The sequence below is a fragment of the Callithrix jacchus genome, chromosome 13, assembly GCF_049354715.1.
Source record: "Callithrix jacchus isolate 240 chromosome 13, calJac240_pri, whole genome shotgun sequence".
NCBI classification, from domain to species: domain Eukaryota; kingdom Metazoa; phylum Chordata; class Mammalia; order Primates; family Cebidae; genus Callithrix; species Callithrix jacchus.
The window spans coordinates 18,280,785-18,301,231 of NC_133514.1; the positions used below are offsets into that span (position 1 = coordinate 18,280,785).

General features: G+C 45.6%; 1 protein-coding gene across 3 annotated transcripts in view; it reads left to right on the plus strand.

The window, feature by feature from the left end:
- Nucleotides 1–19,568, plus strand: part of TNFRSF10A (TNF receptor superfamily member 10a) — a 60,351-nt gene extending 40,783 nt beyond the window's left edge. For 2 of the 3 annotated variants that reach the window (XM_078347225.1, XM_008979185.5), the window contains one exon: nt 5,471–9,245. In XM_078347225.1, the coding sequence (XP_078203351.1) occupies nt 5,471–5,820 (350 nt within the window). In that variant the 3' untranslated portion in view covers nt 5,821–9,245. Of the gene's footprint in view, nt 1–5,470; nt 9,246–19,413 lie in introns of those variants that run through there. The other variant, XM_054243740.2, reaches the window with a different exon arrangement.
- Nucleotides 19,569–20,447: the final 879 nt, after the last annotated feature.

The window sequence follows — 20,447 nt, forward strand, 5'->3', positions numbered from 1 at the left end:
TGCAGAGGGGATTTCCAAGGGCGGGGTTGAGTGCGAGTGCAGAGGGGATTTTTAAGGTCGGGGTTGAGTGTGAGTGCAGAGGGGATTTCCAAGGGTGGGGTTGAGTGTGAGTGCAGAGGGGAGTTCCAAGGGCCGGGTTGAGTGCCAAGTGCAGAGGGGAGTTCCACGGGTGGGGTTGAGTGCCAGTGCAGAGGGGATTTCCAAGGGTGGGGTTGCGTGCCAGTGCAGAGGGGATTTCCAAGGGCGGGGTTGAGTGCAAGTGCAGAGGGGATTTCCAACGGCCGGGTTGAGTGGGAGTGTAGAGGGGATTTCCAAGGGCCGGGTGGAGTGCCAAGTGCAGAGGGGATTTCCAAGGGCGGGGTTGAGTGCCAGTGCAGAGGGGATTTCCAAGGGCGGGGTTGAGTGCCAGTGCAGAGGGGATTTCCAAGGGCGGGGTTGAGTGCCAGTACAGAGGGGAGTTCCAAGGGCGGGGTTGAGTGCGAGCGCAGAGGGGAGTTCCAAGGGCGGGGTTGAGTGTGAGTGCATAGGGGATTTCCAAGGGCGGGGTTGAGTGTGAGTGCAGAGGGGAGTTTCAAGGGCGGGGTTGAGTGCCAGTGCAGAGGGGATTGCCAAGGTCGGCGTTGAGTGCCCAGTGCAGACGGGATTTCCAAGGGCGGGGTTGAGTGTGAGTGCAGAGGGGATTTCCAAGAGCGGGGTTGAGTGTGAGTGCAGAGGGGAGTTTTAAGGGTGGGGTTGAGTGCGAGTGCAGAGGGGATTTCCAAGGGCGGGGTTGAGTGCAAGTGCAGAGGGGATTTCCAAGGGTGGGGTTGAGTGTGAGTGCAGAGGGGATTTCCAAGGGTGGGGTTGAGTGTGAGTGCAGAGGGGATTTCCAAGGGCGGAGTTGAGTGCGAGTGCAGAGGGTAGTTCCAAGGGCGGGGTTGAGTGTGAGTGCATAGGGGATTTCCAAGGGCGGGGTTGAGTGTGAGTGCAGAGGGGAGTTTCAAGGGCGGGGTTGAGTGCCAGTGCAGAGGGGATTGCCAAGGTCGGCGTTGAGTGCCCAGTGCAGACGGGATTTCCAAGGGCGGGGTTGAGTGTGAGTGCAGAGGGGATTTCCAAGAGCGGGGTTGAGTGTGAGTGCAGAGGGGAGTTTTAAGGGTGGGGTTGAGTGCGAGTGCAGAGGGGATTTCCAAGGGCGGGGTTGAGTGCAAGTGCAGAGGGGATTTCCAAGGGTGGGGTTGAGTGTGAGTGCAGAGGGGATTTCCAAGGGCGGGGTTGAGTGTGAGTGCAGAGGGGATTTCCAAGGGCGGAGTTGAGTGCGAGTGCAGAGGGTAGTTCCAAGGGCGGGGTTGAGTGTGAGTGCAGAGGGGATTTCCAAGGGCGGGGTTGAGTGTGAGTGCAGAGGGGAGTTCCAAGGGCGGGGTTGAGTGTGAGTGCAGAGGGGAGTTCCAAGGGCGGGGTTGAGTGCCAGTGCAGAGGGGATTTCCAAGGTTGGGGATTAGTGCGAGTGCAGAGGGGAGTTCTAAGGGCGGGGTTGAGTGTGAGTGGAGAGGGGCGTTCCAAGGGCCGGGTTGAGTGTGAGTGCAGGCGGGATTTCCAAGAGCAGGGTTTAGTGTGAGTGCAGAGGGGATTTCCAAGGGCATGGTTGAGTGTGAGTGCAGAGGGGATTTCCAAGGGTGGCGTTGAGTGCCAGTGCAGAGGGGATTTCCAAGGGCGGGGTTGAGTGCCAGTGCAGAGGGGATTTCCAAGGGCGGGGTTGAGTGTGAGTGCAGAGGGGAGTTGCAAGGGCGGGGTTGAGTGTGAGTGCAGAGGGGAGTTCCAAGGGCGGGGTTGAGTGCCAGTGCAGAGGGGATTTCGAAGGGCGGGGTTGAGTGTGAGTGCAGAGGGGATTTCCAAGGGCGGGGTTGAGTGCGAGTGCAGAGGGGATTTCCAAGGGCGGGGTTGAGTGTGAGTGCAGAGGGGATTTCCAAGGGCGGGGTTGAGTGTGAGTGCAGAGGGGAGTTCCAAGGGCGGGGTTGAGTGTGAGTGCAGAGGGGAGTTCCAAGGGCGGGGTTGAGTGTGAGTGCAGAGGGGAGTTCCAAGGTCGGGGTTGAGTGTGAGTGTAGAGGGGAGTTCCAAGGGCGGGGTTGAGTGTGAGTGCAGAGGGGAGTTCCAAGGGTGGGGTTGAGTGTGAGTGCAGAGGGGAGTTCCAAGGGCGGGGTTGAGTGTGAGTGCAGAGGGGAGTTCCAAGGGCGGGGTTGAGTGTGAGTGCAGAGGGGAGTTCCAAGGTCGGGGTTGAGTGTGAGTGTAGAGGGGAGTTCCAAGGTCGGGGTTGAGTGTGAGTGTAGAGGGGAGTTCCAAGGGCGGGGTTGAGTGTGAGTGCAGAGGGGAGTTCCAAGGGCGGGGTTGAGTGTGAGTGCAGAGGGGAGTTCCAAGGTCGGGGTTGAGTGTGAGTGTAGAGGGGAGTTCCAAGGGCGGGGTTGAGTGTGAGTGCAGAGGGGAGTTCCAAGGGTGGGGTTGAGTGCCCAGTGCAGAGGGGAGCTCCAAGGTGGAGCTAGATGATGGGCGTATTCTGCTGACGTAATTTTCAGGCGGATAGAGGGATGGGTGAGGCAAACGGCCTTACACCAAGCACTGTTTTACCTATAAGTCAATTTGGTAGACACAACATGTAATTTAATGTTAATAAATGTACAGTCTGTGCGCGGTAGCTCACGCCTATAATCCCAGCACTTTGGGGGAGGTTGAGGCGGGCAGATCACAAGATCAGGAGTTTGAGATCAGCCTGACCAACATGATGAAACCCTGTCTGTACTAAAAATACAAAAATTAGCCAGTTGTGGCGGTACATGCGTATAATCCCAGCTACTCAGGAGGCTGAGGCAGGAGAATCACTTGAACCCAGGAGGTAGATGTTTCAGTGAGCTGAGATCCTGCATTCCAGCCTGGGCAACAGCAAGACTCCGTCGCAAATAATGATAATAGTATAAATGTACATAAACATAAACACGTCTAGACCTATACACACAACACACAAAGACCCAATAGCTTTTACCTTTGAACTCTGGCCATGAGAGAGCAATATAAACTCACCAGTCTACAAATATGTTCACATGGCTGAACTTTGTTAGTCCCAATACGTAATGCACTGAAGATGTGAAAAAATTTTAGGTAAAGCAGTTTCCCTGGCAGTTTGGTTTTTAAGGGCCACACCTCCTCAGATTCCAAAGAACACTGGGGTCAAACAGCATTACAGAGAACACCACTTAGAAACAACTAACCTGGCCCAACCCTGCTTAGAACAGCAATGTAAGAGCCTGAATACAGGGAACTCCTTCCCACTTTTTCATTCAGCAGCAAACTCCAGTTTCCCAACAATTTGGGGGCCAAACAGTATTACACAATAATACCAAGTTTACTGAATTCTAATTTCCCATGACTCTACCAAACACATACAGGTAATCCCCAAAACACAATCCAACTGCTGCAACACCCGACAAGCCCCAGGAATATCCAAACTGAAACGGTCAGGGTGATTCCTCTCCTCATTGGTTGGGCTTGATCAACCTGCCAACAAAATTTTCTTTTCTTTTTTTTGAGATGGAGACTTGCTCAGGCTGGAGCGCAGTGGCAAAATCTCGGCTCACTAAAACCTCTGCCTCCTGTGTTCAAGCGATTCTCCTGCCTCAGCCTCCCGAGTAGCTGGGACTACACGCCACCATGCCCAGCTAATTTTTGTATTTTTAGTAGAGATAGGGCTTCACCATGTTGGCCAGGATGGTCTCGATCTCTTGACCTCGTGATCTGCCTGCCTGGGCCTCCCAAAGTGCTGGGATTACAGGCATGAGCCACCGTGCCTGGCCAAAAATTTCTTTCAAATTTCTCAAAGCCAGAGGAACCAGTCCTGCTGTCTGGTACCCACAAAAGACACTCACTTTCCCCAGCACAGTGCGCCAAGAGTATCCAAACTGAAAGAGTCAGGGTGCTTCCTTCTCACAGTCACTTGGGCCTGTTCAACCTGCAAATGAAAATTCCTTTAAAAATTTCCCAAATTGAGAAAAGCAGAACCTGTGTCTGAGCCCACAAAGCACAATCACCTATCCAGACGCAAATGTCAAATTTCAAAGGCAGTTCTTCTGGGGTAATCAGGAATGTGGTTGGGCCAGCTGCAATGGGACCACAGAGAGACTGAAACTCACCTCCAGCCAAAATTAGGGGACAACTGCTTAGGAGGGCTTCTGAGACTCCTTGGCCATGGCAGTAGAGCGATGAGCAACACTTCCCCAGTCAGGGAACTAAAATCTGTTACCAAAACACCAGCGGTTTAGCCTAGGTCTTGCTGCTCGCTGCACAGAAAGCCAGTCATTGAGATGATGAGTGTTGCCAAGACCACTTTAACAGGTGCTGCAGCGGCGGAGATGGGAGCTAGTCTCAAATCCATCTCCCTGACCAGCTAAAACTAGGGGTTTTAGCTGCTATGTAGCAGGCAAGAAATGTAACAATGTGTAAGAAGTAGGAACTAGGATGCAGCAAGGAAATAATCAAGATGAATGAGGGGTCCCTCATCCCATCACTGTCTGGATGTAGTCATCTGGTGAGTTTCAGTTCTTGGATACTTTTTTTGAGAGGCCTGAAGGTCTTTCCTGAGGAAGTAACTCAGATAAAATAAATATAAGTTTTAAGCAGTTAAAGACCAGAAGGGTCAATCTCTATGTTTATCAAAAAAACAAAAAAAAACTTTCTATGGGATAATTGGGTTTCAGTTTTTGTATATTTATTGCATATTAAATTATATTTCACATATATTCAGTACCATACATTAAAATGAATGTCACTTGTTTCATTTTATGTTCTTTAAATGAGGCTGTTAGAAAACAGGCTGGTATTCCTGGTCCCTTCCATCCCTGTGGATGGTGGTGTGCACACACATCTCATTCCATTTAATCCCTGGTAGTCCTGTGATGTGGGCAGGGTTGCTCTGTCTTCAGGTTCATTTCTTGCTCAGGGTCTGATTGCCCCCACCTAGCTCTGCCCCAGCCTCAGGAAATGAGACTGAGCTGGGTATAAACAGAGGTCCCCTGCCCCAGACCCTGCGCTTTTCACAAATGCAGAAGTGGCCGCCCTGGGACCTGCTCCCATGGCAAGTGCAGCCCAGGCTGCCTCCCTCCTCTGAGCTCTCATTGTAGCCACGCTCTCTCTCTTCCTTGAGCTCTCACTCATTTTGCTTTCTGTCTCTGTAGCATCCATCTATCCTCCCCGGGTGGGTTCTCAGCCCTCTCTGAGGACAGATTCTCTGGCGACCTTGATGCCCCTCCACGCCTTGGGTGCCAGGAAGGCCAGGCAGTGTGAGTGGGCCCCTGTGGATGGGAGGCAGGTGGACAATGGAGCTACAGGTTTGCCATGCAGGGGGCTCTCCAGGTTCTCCCCTTGGGTTCTGGGCCTGATGTGGGATCCTCTGCCCCTTCTGCACTGAGTCCCAGCTCACCTGGCTCTCTCTGTGGCTTTTTCCACCCAGCTCTGAGGCAGTGCTTCCACCACTTTACAGACAACGTGCCCTTTAACTCCTGGGTGCCGTTCTCGAGGGAGCTGGGCCTCACGGAAAATGAGATCTGTGTGGCCAGAGCTGAGGCAGCGGGCCCAAGTGATGCCTTGTATGTAATGCTGACGAAATGGGTCAACAAAACTGGACGGAACGCCTCTATCCACACCCTGCTAAAAGCGTTGGAGATGCTGGGAGAGAGACATGCAAAGGAGAGAATTCAGGACCTCCTGGTGAACTCTGGAAAGTTCATCCACCAAGAAGATGGCACAGGTGCTGCCCATGTCTCGGAAGAAAGTCTCTTTTTAGTAGAGGTTTCCTCTTAGGTGTTAATACTTATTAGGTTTCTTAAACGTTTATTTAAAATAAATACTTAGCTGGGTGCAGTGGCTCATGCCTGTAATCCCAGCACTTTGGGAAGCTGAGGAGTTCAAGACCGGCCTGGACAACATGTTGAAGCCCCATCTCTACAAAAACAAAACCAAAAATTAGCCAGGTATGGTAGCCTGCCCTGTAATACCAGCAACTCAGGAGGCTGAGGCAGGAGAATTGCTTGAGACCAGGGAGTGGAGGTTGCAGTGAGCCGAGATCACACCACTGCACTCCAGACTGGGTGACAGATTAAGACTCCATCTCAAAAGAAAAAAAAGGAAAAGCAAATCCATCTCATCTCCTGGAGCCGGGACACTCTTCTTCTTCTGCCTGTGGACATCAGAACTCTTGGATCTCTACCCCTTGTACTCCAGGGCTTACACCAATGGCGCCCCCGAGGTTCTAAGAACTTTGGCCTTGACCTGAGAATTACACCATTGGCTTCCTTGGGTCTCAGGCTTTTGGACTGAATCGAGCCCTGCTTCCAGCATTCCAGGGTCTCTACTGTGCAGATGGGCTGTTGTGGAACATCTCAAGTTCCTTATCACATGCATTAATTCCTCCATAAGTCCCATCTCATGTACAGTCATTTGCCTCATAACATTTCAGTCAAGGGAACAGCATGTAAGATGGTGGCCATCCAGTAAGCTAAGGTTAAGTTATTAATTACATGTTTACCTTGAGTTCAAGTCACAATTGAAGTATATGTACCTTTGGAGATTTGGACATTTCTATTCAAAAGTACTTTTTTTGGAGGCAGAAGCTCTCATCCTAGATAAATGTGTTTAGGATCTTTTGATACGATGTTTATAAGATGTCTATTTTTAAGAATTTTTTATATCTGATATTTGGTAACTTAAAAATCTAAGTTAAATGATTTTATTTGTATTAGTCTATTTTCTATTGCTATAAGTGAATACCTCAGAGTGGGGAGTGGGTAATTTCTAAGGAAAATAAATTCATGTATTATGTTTTGTGGGGCTAGGAAGTCTGAGGACAAAGGGCCAAATCTAGGGAGGGCCTTCTTGCTGATGAGGGATCTCTGGCCCCACAAAAGTCTCATGTTGAATTGTAGTTCCCAGTGTTGGAGGTGGGCCTGGTAGAGGTGGTTGGATCATGAGGGCAGGTTTCTCATAAACAGTTTAACACCATTCTTCTTGGGACTGTCCTTGTCACAGTGAGTGAGTTCTCATGAGATCTGGTTGTTAAAAAATGTGTGGCACCTCCCCACTCTCTCTCCCTCCTGCTCTGGCCATGTGAAGTACTGTCTCTCCCTTTGCCTTCTGCCATGATTGTAACTGTCCTGAGGCCTCCCCAGAAGCCAAGCAGATGCCAGCATTATGCTTCCTGTTCAGGTTGTGGACCTGTGAGCCAAATAAACCTCTTTTCTTTATAAGTCACCCAGTGTCAGGTAATAATTTGTAGCAAGGTGAGAACAGACTAATGCAGGGTCTCTCTGCAGAGTCCCAAGTTGGTGCAGAGCATTATATGGTGAATGGACACACTAAGAAACAAACAGGCTTTTATAAGAGAGCCACACTGTATTAGTCTGTTTTGCACTGCTATAAAGAAATACCTGAGCCTGAGTAATTCATAAAGAAATGACAGTTAATTAGCTCACGGTTCTGCAAGCTGTACAGAAGCATAGCAGCTTCTCCTTCTAGTAGGCCTCAGGAAGCCTCCGATTATGGCAGAAAGAAAATGGGGAGGGAGCGGTCTCACATGGCCACAGCAGGAGGTAGAGAGAGGGGGAGGTGCCACACACTTTTAAACAATGATATCCAGGCTTGGTGGCTCACGCCTGTAATCCCAGCACTTTGGGAGGCCGAAGCAGGCAGATCACGAGATCAGATCAAGACAATCCTGGCCAACATGGTGAAACCCCATCTCTGCTAAAATACAAAAAGGTAGCAGGGTGTGGTGGTATGCGCTTGTAGTCCCAGCTACCTGGGAGACTGAGGCAGGGAAATCGCTTGAACCAGGGAGGTGGAGATTGCTGTGAGCCAAGATCATGCCACTGCCCCACTCCAGACTGCATTAGTCTGTTCTCACATTGCTACATCCATGACAACCCATTAGTCTGTGAAGGATTACTCTGTTCATGAAGGCAGGTCCCTCATGATGAAATCATATCCTATAGCTCCTACCTCTTAGTACTGTTCAGTGGGATTTCATTTTAATATGATTTTCAGAGCAGGAAAACATTCAAGCCATAGCAATATGTATTGAATATCTAGGTCATTTCTAAATATTAATCTGATACTGAAATACTTATTGCTGAACATAAATTTAGAACTTATCAACTCTGGCTACCTATTACAGAAGAAAAAAAGGTATTTGGGGCCTATTAAACATTTCCTCTGCCATTTTCTGTCCTGTGTCATAGGACAATTTTCCAGTTGTTCTAGGAGTCATGTTTCTAGAAATTATGAAATTGTGTACTTGCAAACTTGGAAGAAAACAGTTCATGATTGCACATTTTCTAGTTTTCTAGTGTTCACTAGAAATTAAAGTCACTAAGAGTTAACAATTCTTATGAATTAACCAAATTGGCTGGACGAGGTGGCTCACACCTGTAATCCTAGCACTTTGGGAGGTCAAGGCGTGAAGATCACGAGGTCAAGACATCAAGACCATCTTGGCCAACATGGTGAAACCCCATCTCAACTAAAAATACAAAAATTAGTTGGGCGTGGCCACATGCGCCTGTAATCCCAGCTACTTGGGAGGGTGAGGCAGAATTGCTTGACCCCAGGAGTCAGAGGCTGCAGTGAGCCAAGATTGCACTACCACTGCACTCCAGCCTGGGTGACAGGGAGAGACTCTGTCTCAAAAAAAATAAATTAACTAAATTAATGTAATTAGAATTTCTAGAAGTAATAGGAAAAGTGATATTTTATGCAAATCATAACAGAAAAATAAGATACATTTTTTTCTTCAAAAATCTGTGAAATATACCGGCTGGGTGTGGTGGCTCATGCCTGTAATTCCAGCACTTTGGGAAGCTGAGGCGGTGGATCGCCAGAGCTCAGGAGTTCGAGACCAGCCTGGCCAACATATTGAAACCATGTCTGTACTAAAAATATAAAAATTAGCCAGAAATGGAGGCGGGCATCTGTAATCCCAACTACTTGGGAGGGTGGGGTGGGAGAATTGCTTGAACCCAGGAGGTGGAGGTTGCCGTGAGCCAATATTGTACCACTGCACTCCAGCCTGTGTGACAAAGTGAGACTCTGTCAAAAAAAAGCAAAAACAAATAAAAAAACTATGAGACAGAAAAGATGGGTTTTTGTTAAAATAAAAATAATATTGTTCTACTTTGGAAGTTTTATTCAAAGATGGTTTCAGAATGAATCAATAAATAACAGATAAAATGAAATGGATATTGTCTTAGTCTGTTTTGTGCTACTATAACAGAATACCTGAGACTGAGCGATTTAGCTAAAATGGAGATTTATTTTTCACTGCTCCGGAGGCTTGGAAGTCCAAGGTCAAGGGGCCCATATTTGTCAAGGGCCTTCTTGTGGCCTCATCACCTGGTGAAAGGTGGAGGGACAAGAGGGCATGCAGGGGAGGAAGGGAAAGCGTGCAAGAGGGGGCCAAACTCACTTTTATAACAAATCTACTTCTGCGATAATGAACCCACTCCCAAAATAATTTATTATTCCATTCATGTGGGAAGTACCCTTTTGACATAATCATCTCTTCAAGGTCCCACCTCCCCACACTGTTGCATTTGGAATTAAGTTTCCAACACACAGACTTTGGAGGGGTGGGGGAACACATGGAAACCACAGCAGAAATAAAAAGTTGAAAGAGAGGAAACAAAAGAGAATCATACGTGCTCAAGTTGACTAAATGGAATGAATTTATTATATGACTTTTTAAAATAAGCCTAAATATTGAGAGTGAACTGATTCAAAACTAGAATTTGAATTTCTCTGTTGAAAGGACACAATAGACCAGGTGTGGTGGCTCACACCTGTAATCCCAGCACTTTCGGAGGCCGAGGTGGGTGGATCAACTGAGATTAGGAGTTTGAGATCAGCCTCGCCAACATGGCGAAACCCTGTGTCTACTAAAAATACGAAAATTAGCTGGGTGTGGTGGCACGTGACTGTAATCCCAGCTACCCGGGAGGCTGAGGCAGAATTGCTTGAACCTGGGAAGTGGAGGTTGCAGTAAGCCAAGATCTTGCCATTGCACTCCAGCCTGGGTGAAAGAGCAAGATTCCGTCTCAAAAAAAAGACAAAATGGGTTTTCTTTTTTGCTTTAATTAGAAAAAAAACTAGGAAAGGTCTTGTTTTACCTATTAAATAATCTGCTGTGGGAACAAAACTGCTATGACTTTTCAAAATAATTTTCCATGCTTTGTATTGTCCTTTATCAGGTCTTTGGTTACTGAAGAAAAGTGGATTGCTCAAGCAATTCTCCTCCCTTGATACAAAGTGCTGGGATTACAGGCGTGAGTCGCTCTGCCCCACCAATCCTCCATCTTGAAACTTAAGAAAATTGGCCGGGAGAGGTGGCTCATGCCTGAATCACAGCACTTTGGGAGGTTGAGGAGGGTGGATCATGAAGTCAGGAGATGGAGGCCATCCTGGAATTACAGGTGCATATACCATCACACCCAGCTAATTTTTTCGTATTTTTAGTAGAGATGGGGTTTCACCATGTTGGCCAAGAGGGTCTCAATCTCCTGACCTCCTGATCCGTCCACTTCGGCCTCCCAAAGTGCTGGGATTACAGGCATTAACCAGTGCACCCAGCCAAGAATTAGCAATGTTTTAAACAAAAAGCTCATAAGCCCTGCCTAGTTCAGAGAATGACAGGAAAGGAAGCTTATAGGTAGCTAAACATTTAAATTATTAAGTATCATGGCATAGAATCTATTATTTTAGATAGTGGCAACATTATTAAATGGATCTTAATGGTTTTAAATATAAGCCTGTCCCTGTGTCTCACAAAGCAGTTTACTTTGTCACCTTTGCCTGGCTCCAAATGATAGGACTATTTAAACTATTTAGTATCAAGGCATACAATTATATTGTTTTACAGAGAGGCAAAGTGATTAAATGAATCTTAATGGTTTTGAATACAAGCCTGTCCCTGTGTTACGGGAAAGGGGTCTGGATCTAGACCCCAAGAGAGGATTCTTGGATCTCTCACAAGAGAGAACTCAGGGCGAGTCCATAGAGTAAAGTGAAGCAAGTGTGTTAGGAGAGTCAGGAATACAAGAATGGCTACTCCACAGAGAGAGCAGCACTGAGGGCTGCTGGTTGTCTGTTTACGGTTATTTCTTGATGATATGCTAAACAAGGGGTGGATTATTCACGCCTCCCCTTTTTAGACCATGTATGGTAACTTCCTGTCATTGGCACGGCATTTGTAAACTCTCATGGCATCAGTGAGTGTGTCAGTGAGGATGACTAGAGGTCATTCTCATTCACGGCTCTCTTGGTTTTGGTGGGGTTTAGCTGGCTTTTTTTTTTAACTACAAACTGTTTTATCAGCAAGGTCTTTATGAATCTTGTGCTGACCTCCTGTCTCATCCCGTGACCAGAATGCCTTAAACATCTGGGAATGCAACCTAGTTGGTCTCAGCCTCATTTTACCTAGCTCCTATTTAAGATGAAGTTGCGCTGGTTCAAATGCTTCTGACTCCTGTGTCTCACAGAAGCAGTTTTCTTGGATTGTTGCCTTTGCCTGGGTCCAAAAGCGGGCTCTGGTTACCTTGAGTTTGATGTCAGAGACTGGCAGGAGTCAGTGCCTTCTTTAGATGAGCCATGTGTACCCAGGAGTCAAAGCCTTGTGACCTAACCACACAAGCATTAGTTAACAGCGCCTGATAAGGACTTTTTTTTTTTTTTTTTTTTTGAGTCGGAGTTTCGCTCTTGTTGCCCAGGCTGGAGTGCAATGGCGCGATCTCGGCTCACCGCAACCTCTGCCTCCTGGGTTCAGGCAATTCTCCTGCCTCAGCCTCCTGAGTAGCTGGGATTACAGGCATGCGCCACCATGCCCAGCTGATTTTTTGTATCTTTAGTAGAGACGGGGTTTCACCATGTTGACCAGGATGGTCTCAATCTCTTGACCTCGTGATTCACCCGCCTCGGCCTCCCAAAGTGCTGGGATTACAGGCTTGAGCCACCGCGCCCAGCCCTGATAAGGACATTTTTAAGGGGCTGGAGATAGTAGCACTGAAGTCTATGACCTGACTGGAAGTTAACCTTGTGGTGATTAATTTTTATAGTTTTATGAATCCCAGCAGTAAGTCAGAGATTTAATTTAGCACTCCATTATGAAAACGTTTGTTAAAGAGGTTAAAAGGCTCAAAACGCACTGAGACCTGCACCCGTCCAGATCTGTTTTTCTAAGCAACTAAAAACCTAATAAAGACAACAAATGAGTTATAATTATTATTACTGAGACAGGGTCTTGCTCTGTAGCCCAGGCTGGAATGCATTGGTGTGATCATGGCTCACTGGAGCCTCCACCTCTCTGGGCTCAGACGATTCTTTCACCATCAGCCTTCTGAGTAGCTGTGATTATACACTTGTGCCACCACACACGGCTAGTATTTTCTTTTTAGTATTTTTCGTAACGATTAGGTTTTGCCATATTACCTGGGCTGGTCTTGAACTCTTGGGCTTGAGCAATCCACCCACCTTGGCTTCCCAAAGTGCTGGGATTACAAGCATGAGCCACTGCACCTGGCTGGGAATTATTTTGGTAAAATGTGAAATATTGTTTCTTAGACTGGTTACAAGAAAGGGAAAGAAATACCTACGGTGTGACTGTTCCTCCTTACGGAAAGCCCATCTAGAAAATGCTTATATTTTCTACTGATACACAGTTCAGGACTTTTTGCTTCCTAGTCTGAAGGTTAATTCTAATTATGGACTTGCAAAGGTTATTTATGAAACAAGGTAGAAAGGAACCAGTAAGTAGGGGATAGAGATGTTAAGAAAGTTATGAATATCTGGCGAGGCATGGTGGCTCACGCCTATAAATCCAGTACTGTGGGAGGCTGAGGCAAGTGGATCGCTTGAGCTTAGGAATTCAAAATCACCCTGGGTGACATAGCAAAAGCTCATCTCTTAAAAAAAAAGAAAAGGAAAGATAATTGTGGTGAAGATGTATTTTTGGTAATGAAGGTAAAAAAGAAAAGAGAAGCCTGTAATCCCAGCACTTTAGGAGGCCAAGATGGGTGGATCATGAGGTCAAGAGATCAAGACCATCCTCGCCAACATGGTGAAACCCCGTCTCTACTAAAAATACAAAAAATTAGCCGGGCGTGGTGGCATGCACTTGTGGTCCCAGCTACTTGGGAGGCTGAGGCAGAAGAATCGGTTAACCCAGGAGGCAGAGGTTGCAGTGAGCTGAGATTGCGCCACTGCACTCCAGCCTGGTGACAGAGCAAGACTCCGTCTCAAAAAAAAGAAAAAGAAAAAGAAAAAAGATAGATAGAAAGAAAAGAGAATAACTTTGTATGAGAAAGGATCTTATATGATGAAATTTTGTTTTAAAATAAATTGAATGCTTATTCAAACAAAAAAAGAAAGAAAATTTAGGACAAAATAGAAAGTCCTAGCATGTCATCAATAATCCATGTAAGTACATTGTAAATTTTTTTTTTTTTTTTTGAGATGGAGCCCACTCTGTCACCTGGGCTGGAATGCAATGATGTGATCTCAGCTCACTGCAACCTCTGCCTCCCAGGTTCAAGTGATTCTCTTGCTTCAGCCTCCCAAGTAGCTGGGATTACAGGCACCTGCCATCATGCCCGGCTAATTTTTTTTGTATTTTTAGTAGAGATGGAGTTTCACCATCTTTGCCAGGCTGGTCTCAAACTCCTAACTTCGTAATCCACCCACCGCAGCCTCCCAAAGTGCTAGGGTTATAGGCATGAGCCACTGGGCCTGGCCGTAAAATATTCTTCAAAATCTGATAGAAAATTGAAAAAAATTGGCTAATTGACATTGCTCATAGTTAAAGCTCTTAGTCTTAATGAAGTGTTGTAAAGAAATACACTGGCAGTTTGCCAATTCTTCTTTAATATAGCTCATTATGAAGCCATATTTAACAAGGGACCACATTTCACATCCACGCTTGCATCCTTTTTTCCCACTGTATAGCTCTTCTGCAGAGACAGTACTAGCAATTAAGTACTTACTGGCCACATTCCTATTAATTGCACAAAATATACAGTGGGACTGTAGACTTAAAGACATTAATTTGTATACCCGGAACGAAATAGTCATCATATGTTCTTGTCGTTGTTGCTGTTGTTGTTTAGATGGCGTCTTGCTCTGTTGCCCAGGCTGGAGTGCAGTGGCATGATCTCGACTCATTCCATCCTCTGCCTCCTGGGTTCAAGGGATTCTCCTCCCTCAGCCTCCTGAGTAGCTGGAACTACAGGTGCACACCACCATACCCAGCTAAATATTTACTTTTAGTAGAGGCAGGGTTTCCCCACGTTGGTCAGGCTGGTCTTGAACTCCTGACCTTGTGATCCAGTCAGCTCAGCCTCCCAAAGTGCTGGGATTACAGGCATGAGCCACCAGTCCTGGCCTTCATCATATGTTTTTAGGCTGTGGATAACATTGTAGCCTCCAAGACAACTGAGTAGGAAAAAAACTGGGGTTGGAGTCCTGTTTATTTGGTTTTGCTTTTAATTTGCATTTATGGCTGTTTTTTTTTTTTCCTTGGATTTGGCTTATACGTATAATTTGTAAGTCAATTGTTGTGTTTTTAGATTCTTTTATTTTTTTTTTCTGAGATAGTGTCTCACTCTGTCACTCAGGCTGGAGTGCAGTGGCATGGTGTCAGCTCACTGCAACCTCCGCCTCCCAGGTTCAAGCAATTCTCCTACCTCAGCCTCCCCAGTAGCTGGAATTACAGGCACCCACCACTACTCCCAGCTAATTTTTCTATTTTTAGTAGAGATGGGGTTTAACCATGTTGGCCAGGCTGGTCTCAAATTCCTGACCTTGTAATCCACCCACCTTGATCTCCCAAAGAGCTAGGATTACAAGTGTAAGCCACTGTGCTCGGCCGTGTTTTAGTTTCTAACGGAAGCCTTGTGTTTGGTTCTAGGAACAGCCACTTTGTTTCCTATGCATTTCTGTTCATCAATTTGCTCTATGTAAACTTCCTAAGCTACCTTTGTCGGACCTGCAAAAATTCAGAGATGACACCAGCCATTTAAAATTGGATTGGTTTTGCTTAGCACTGGTGATCTCCAGAGCTACAAAAGCTTTAAGCTTCCTGGCAAAATAAATAAATAATTTAGATAGATAGATAGATAGATAGATAGATAGATAAAAGGCTTAAAGTCCCTAGCAGAAAAAGTACATTATTGATTTTGTTATCTGGAAAAACAAGTGAGAGAAGAATGTTTAAATGGTGTTTCTTTTCAGGGAAATTTAATTCCATTAATAATTTAAGTTGGTTTCAGATCCTTTTCTTTAGACAATGAAGAAAAACTGTGATACAGGTACAAAGTTTTAATATTCAGCCAAAATTAACCTTGCCCTTAATAAATTTATATTGACTAGGATTTCTGTAAAAGTGCTTTAGTTGTGTTCACCATTATTAAAACTAAGTGACATTCTCTTGGATTAAGTACTCTGTCATCAGGCTGGAGTTGCAGTGGCTCAATCTTGGCTCACTGCAACCTCTGCCTCCCAGGTAAAAGCGATTCTCTTGCCTCAGCCTCCCAAGTAGCTGCAATTACAGGCACCTGCCACCACACTTAGCTAAGTTTTATATTTTTAATAGAGCTGGGGTTTTACCATATTGGCCAGGCTGGTGTTGAACTCCTGACCTCAGGTGATCTACTTGCCTTGGCCTCCCAAAGTGCTGGATTGCACGTGTGAGACACTGCACCCAGCCAACTTTCTAGTGATTTTTTTATTCCAATCCTTTTATTACATTTAAGCCTTCATGCATGTACTTGAAAATAAAATATGTACAAGTGTTGCCTGAGTTTGAAGATTGTTGCAGTGAAATTTACCTAATCAGTTGTCAGTACTGTGTCCAGATTAACAATCTTGGAAAGATGTGATGATGCTGTTTTGAAACAGTTAAGATTATTCTGTGCTTGTTCTTACTCTGTCCCTGTTTTGTTGTACAGTATTTAAGTGAATGGAGATTATTTATCCTTATGCTGAATTTCCAAAACTGATGTATGCATTTACCTTATTTATTTATTTATTTATTTTTTTAAAGACAGAGTCTTGCTCTCTCACCCAGACTGGAGTATAGTGGCATGATCTCAGCTCACTGCAACCTCTGCCGCCCAGGTTCAAGATGTTCTCCTGCCTCAGCCCCTCAAGTAGCTGGGATTATGGGCATCAGCCACCACACCCAGCTAATGTTCATATTTTTAGTAGAAAGAGAGTTTCACCATGTTGGTCAGGCTGATCTCAAAGCACTGACCTCAGGTGATCCACCTACCTTGGCCTCCCAAAGTATAATCCCAAAGTAGAATTACAGGCATGAGCCACCATGCCCAGCTGCATTTACCATTTCTTTTTAAATAATGGAGAGAAAAGTTAGTTGTCTTACTTTGATAAGTTTGACATAAAACCTCTCACATTTTTTATGCATTGGGGCACAGTTCTGTCACTAGATTGCTAGTGATTAGACACATGCAGTAAGTAACTTAATGGTTTGAAGTGCTGCAGGCAGTAACTACTGGACGTGGTTAATTTGTGACATGTTAGAGAGAATGCCAGGACTTCCTGCAGTATAAATATCCTAAGCCAGGTGCGGTGGCTCATGCCTGTAATCCCAGCACTTTGGTAGGCTGAAGTGGGCAGATCACGAGGTCAGGAGATTGAGACCATCCTGGTCAACATGGTGAAACTCCCATTTCTACGAAAAATACAAATATTAGCCTGGCATGGTGGCACGTGCCTGTTGTCCCAGCTACTGGGGAGGCTAAGACAGGAGAATCGCTTGAACCTGGGAGGCAGAGGTTGCAGTGAGCCAAGATTGTGTCACTGCACTCCAGCCTGGCAATAGAGCAAGACTCCATCTCAAAAAAAGAAAAATTCTATTAACTAATCGTTGTGCTGTCAAGTTAAAGAACTTGGACTCCTGGTCTGAAAAGGCACCCACTCTTGCTTAATCTTGAATGCTGGCACCTGTCAAAGCCTCGTCTTCAGACACAGGAGAAGGTGACAACCAAAATGAAGTGGCTTCTTGAGACACAGGACCAGGAATGAAAACTATTCAATCCCTTTAAGGCCAGGGACTATTTTGGAAGAGACAGGCATGTGAGATTGTAAGGACCAATTTTAAGGGATGAAATGAATTCAGAGTTTTTCTACAAATTAAGCATTAAAATCAAAACACACTGATGTGAGGCCAGCATCTGGGCCCCTGTGGCACAATAACAGGGTTTCCTTGGAAAATTGATGTGCTTTTTAATAGAAAATTGTAAAACAGTATAGAAGGTTTATGAAAATCTTACATTATGATCAAACGAATTAAAATCAGATAGATGAGTTGATAAGAGTTTATTGAAATGAATGTGAACATTAATAGTACACTATAAAGGGTAAAAAATTTTTTTCTTTAAACGAAATATTTGTGTAGTATTAACAACAGATGGTCTTGCTATGATTCATCTTTGGTGGAAGTGGGGGATGGAGAGAGGAAGATTGTGTTTCGGAAGAAAACTGGAGGATTAGATTCACCTCTGATTCCTGGGTGGCTACGAGGTCATGCGTGCCCACAATGCCTCTCCTCAGCGTGAAGCAGCCAGAAAAATCCAAGCCCAGGTTCCCCAGGATTGAGGAATTAATACATAAAAAGGAGGGACTGAAACCGGCCCAATTGTCTCATAGAATCGATCTTGGTTTCTTTGAAAAATCATAGAAATTGACCCTTTCAGTGTTAAAACTTGAGAAAGTTACATTTGTCCTCTCTAAGTTCCTTTCTCAGAAAATGTGGGAAACAGATACTTGGTGCCACAAAGAAAAATTAGCACTGAGACAAAGGATGTCTCAGCAAAGCAGTTTTTACTTTTTTACTTCCTGCCTTGTAGAAAGGGTACTCTTGCTAGCCATCTTGCTATGAGAGTACAATGAACAAAGGAAAAGCAGACATACTTATTCCTTATGCATTTGGGGTTGTCCTTACTGCTGTGTCTGATCTCTATTGGCTGGAGCCAGATCTCACAATCTAAACTAAAACCTACTTGACTAACAACTTAAAACTTTTCTAAACAGGTAAAAGCAATGGTGAGCTGGGACATGCCTGTAAGCACGTCCAGCACAGAATCTTGATTGAAGCACAAGGACATAGAATGTACTATGTGCCTCTAAGCACGGCATGTCTAACAGCCACATAGGATAGTGCTTAACAAAGAGTTACTAGCACACTTATAATTTATTCTTTAATAAGAAAGGAAACTTTAAAGAGGAATTTTTCTGCTTCTCACAGAAAACCCACCATCAAGCCTCACAGACAGTATCAAGGAACTGAAACTTCCTGAAACCATTCCATCTGGACAGTGAGATGCCAGACCCTCACCCACCATGATTGCCTAACCAACCACGTGCTTCCTGTTGACAAAGTTCTCTTCTTTAACCCTCTCTGCTCTTTTCCCACACATGGTTACATTTCTTGTCACTCTCTGATTCCTGTATTCCTACACATGGTTCCATTTCTTCCCTGCTATGTAAACTCCTAAATTTCCCTCGCAATACTCATTGCCTCAGTGTTTGGCCTTCTGTGTTTCAAGCAGCAGGACCTAGACCCATCCTCAAGTGTTTCAGTAACAATAACAGTTTACCTAGGGTCAATTTTCATGCCTGTGGCTACATGGGGTGCTCAGAAACCTCACAAGAACTCCTGACATAAACTACACAACAGGAAATTCATCAGAATTGCCACGACTTTTCGTTATTCCATCATCTAAAGATGCTTCAAGCCCAACATCTAGAAATCTCAGCTGAGAGTCCTCTGGATTCAAAAGCTGGGCTTATATAATTTGCTCCAACAACTAACCTTTACTTTTCTTTCGTCTCCATAGAAATGCCTCTTATTTAATACTGATTGTCCACACCATATAGAGGCCTAACCTAGATGAGAGACCACCTATAACATCACCTCCTAAAATGAGATACAACTGGACAAAACTATTCTCAGACCAAGATACTTAATAAGAAATGGGATGCCTGTTATCCTAGCACTTTGGGAGGCTGAGGCGGGTAGATTGCCTGAGTTCAGGAGTTTGAGACCAGCCTGGCCAACACAGTGAAACCCTGTCTCTACTAACATACAAAAAAATTAGCTGGGCATGGCAGCACATGCCTGTAATCCCAGCTACCCGGGAGGGTGAGACAAGAGAATCAATTGAACATGGGAGCTGGAGGTTTTGCTGTTAGCTGAGATGGCACCATTGTACTCCAGCCTGGGTGACAGAGTGAGACTCTGTCTAAAAAAAAAAAAAAATGATATGGGACAATATAGTTAGACTGTAGTTAGACTCATGTCTTGCTTGTTCCAATTTATGTTCCTGTTTTCTTTTACAGATCTCTTGCCACTCAGTATTCCATGGAAGAAGGCAAAGGGGAGCCAGCACATCACATGGTGAGAGGGAGCAAGAGAGAGGTGAGAGGTCCCAGACTCCTTGAAGCAACCAGCTCTCAAGTGAACTCATAGATGAAGAACTCATTCACTGCTGTGGGGAGGGCAGTAAGCCATTCATGAGGGTTCTTCCCCCATGATCTGAACACCTTCACCAGGCTCGTCTCCAACATTGGAGATCATATTTCAATATGAAACTTGGAGGGGACACATTCCAAATTGTGTCAGGCAATATGGCTGCATAGAATATTAGCCTCTATTTTGCCAGGTGGTGCAAAGCACAACCCACACCCATCAGGTCCATAAGCAAATGGACAGAAATGTCTCAACACATAGTCTCAGTTTCTGGCTTAGGAGTTATTGCTGCTTCCAACACTTGTAGTCCCGGTCCTGTGGCCACTGCACCAGGTGGCAGGTGGGAGGAGAGGAGAATTGAGGTAACACGGTGAAGACAAAAATGGCAGTCATTGGCCAGGCGCGGTGGCTCACATAGGTAATAACAGCACTTATGGGAGTCCAAGGCAGGTAGATCACCCGAGGTCAGTAGTTCAAGACTAGCCTGACCAACACAGTGAAACCCTGTCTCTGCTAAAAATACAAAAGTGAGCTGGGCATGGTGGCGGGGGCCTGTAGTCCCAGCTACTTGGGATGCTGAGGCAGGAGAATCACTTGAACTCAGGAGGCAGATGTTGCAGTGAGCTGAGATCGTGCCACTGCACTCCAGCCTGGGTAACAGAGTGAGACTGTCTCAGAAAAAAACCAACAACACCATCACCAAAATGACAGTCATTATACTGGCATCCTCCCCACCCCCTCATCCCCAGATCCACTGGAAAATGACAGAAAGGCCAGCAGGGACACTCCTTCAGCCCCACTCGTGTGGAGTGGGGCACACACCGGTGAAGGAGTGGAAGCCAGCCCTTCATGCCTTGATTTCCCCCTATTTTAGATTTGTTTCAGTTGACTGTTCTGCTTCCTC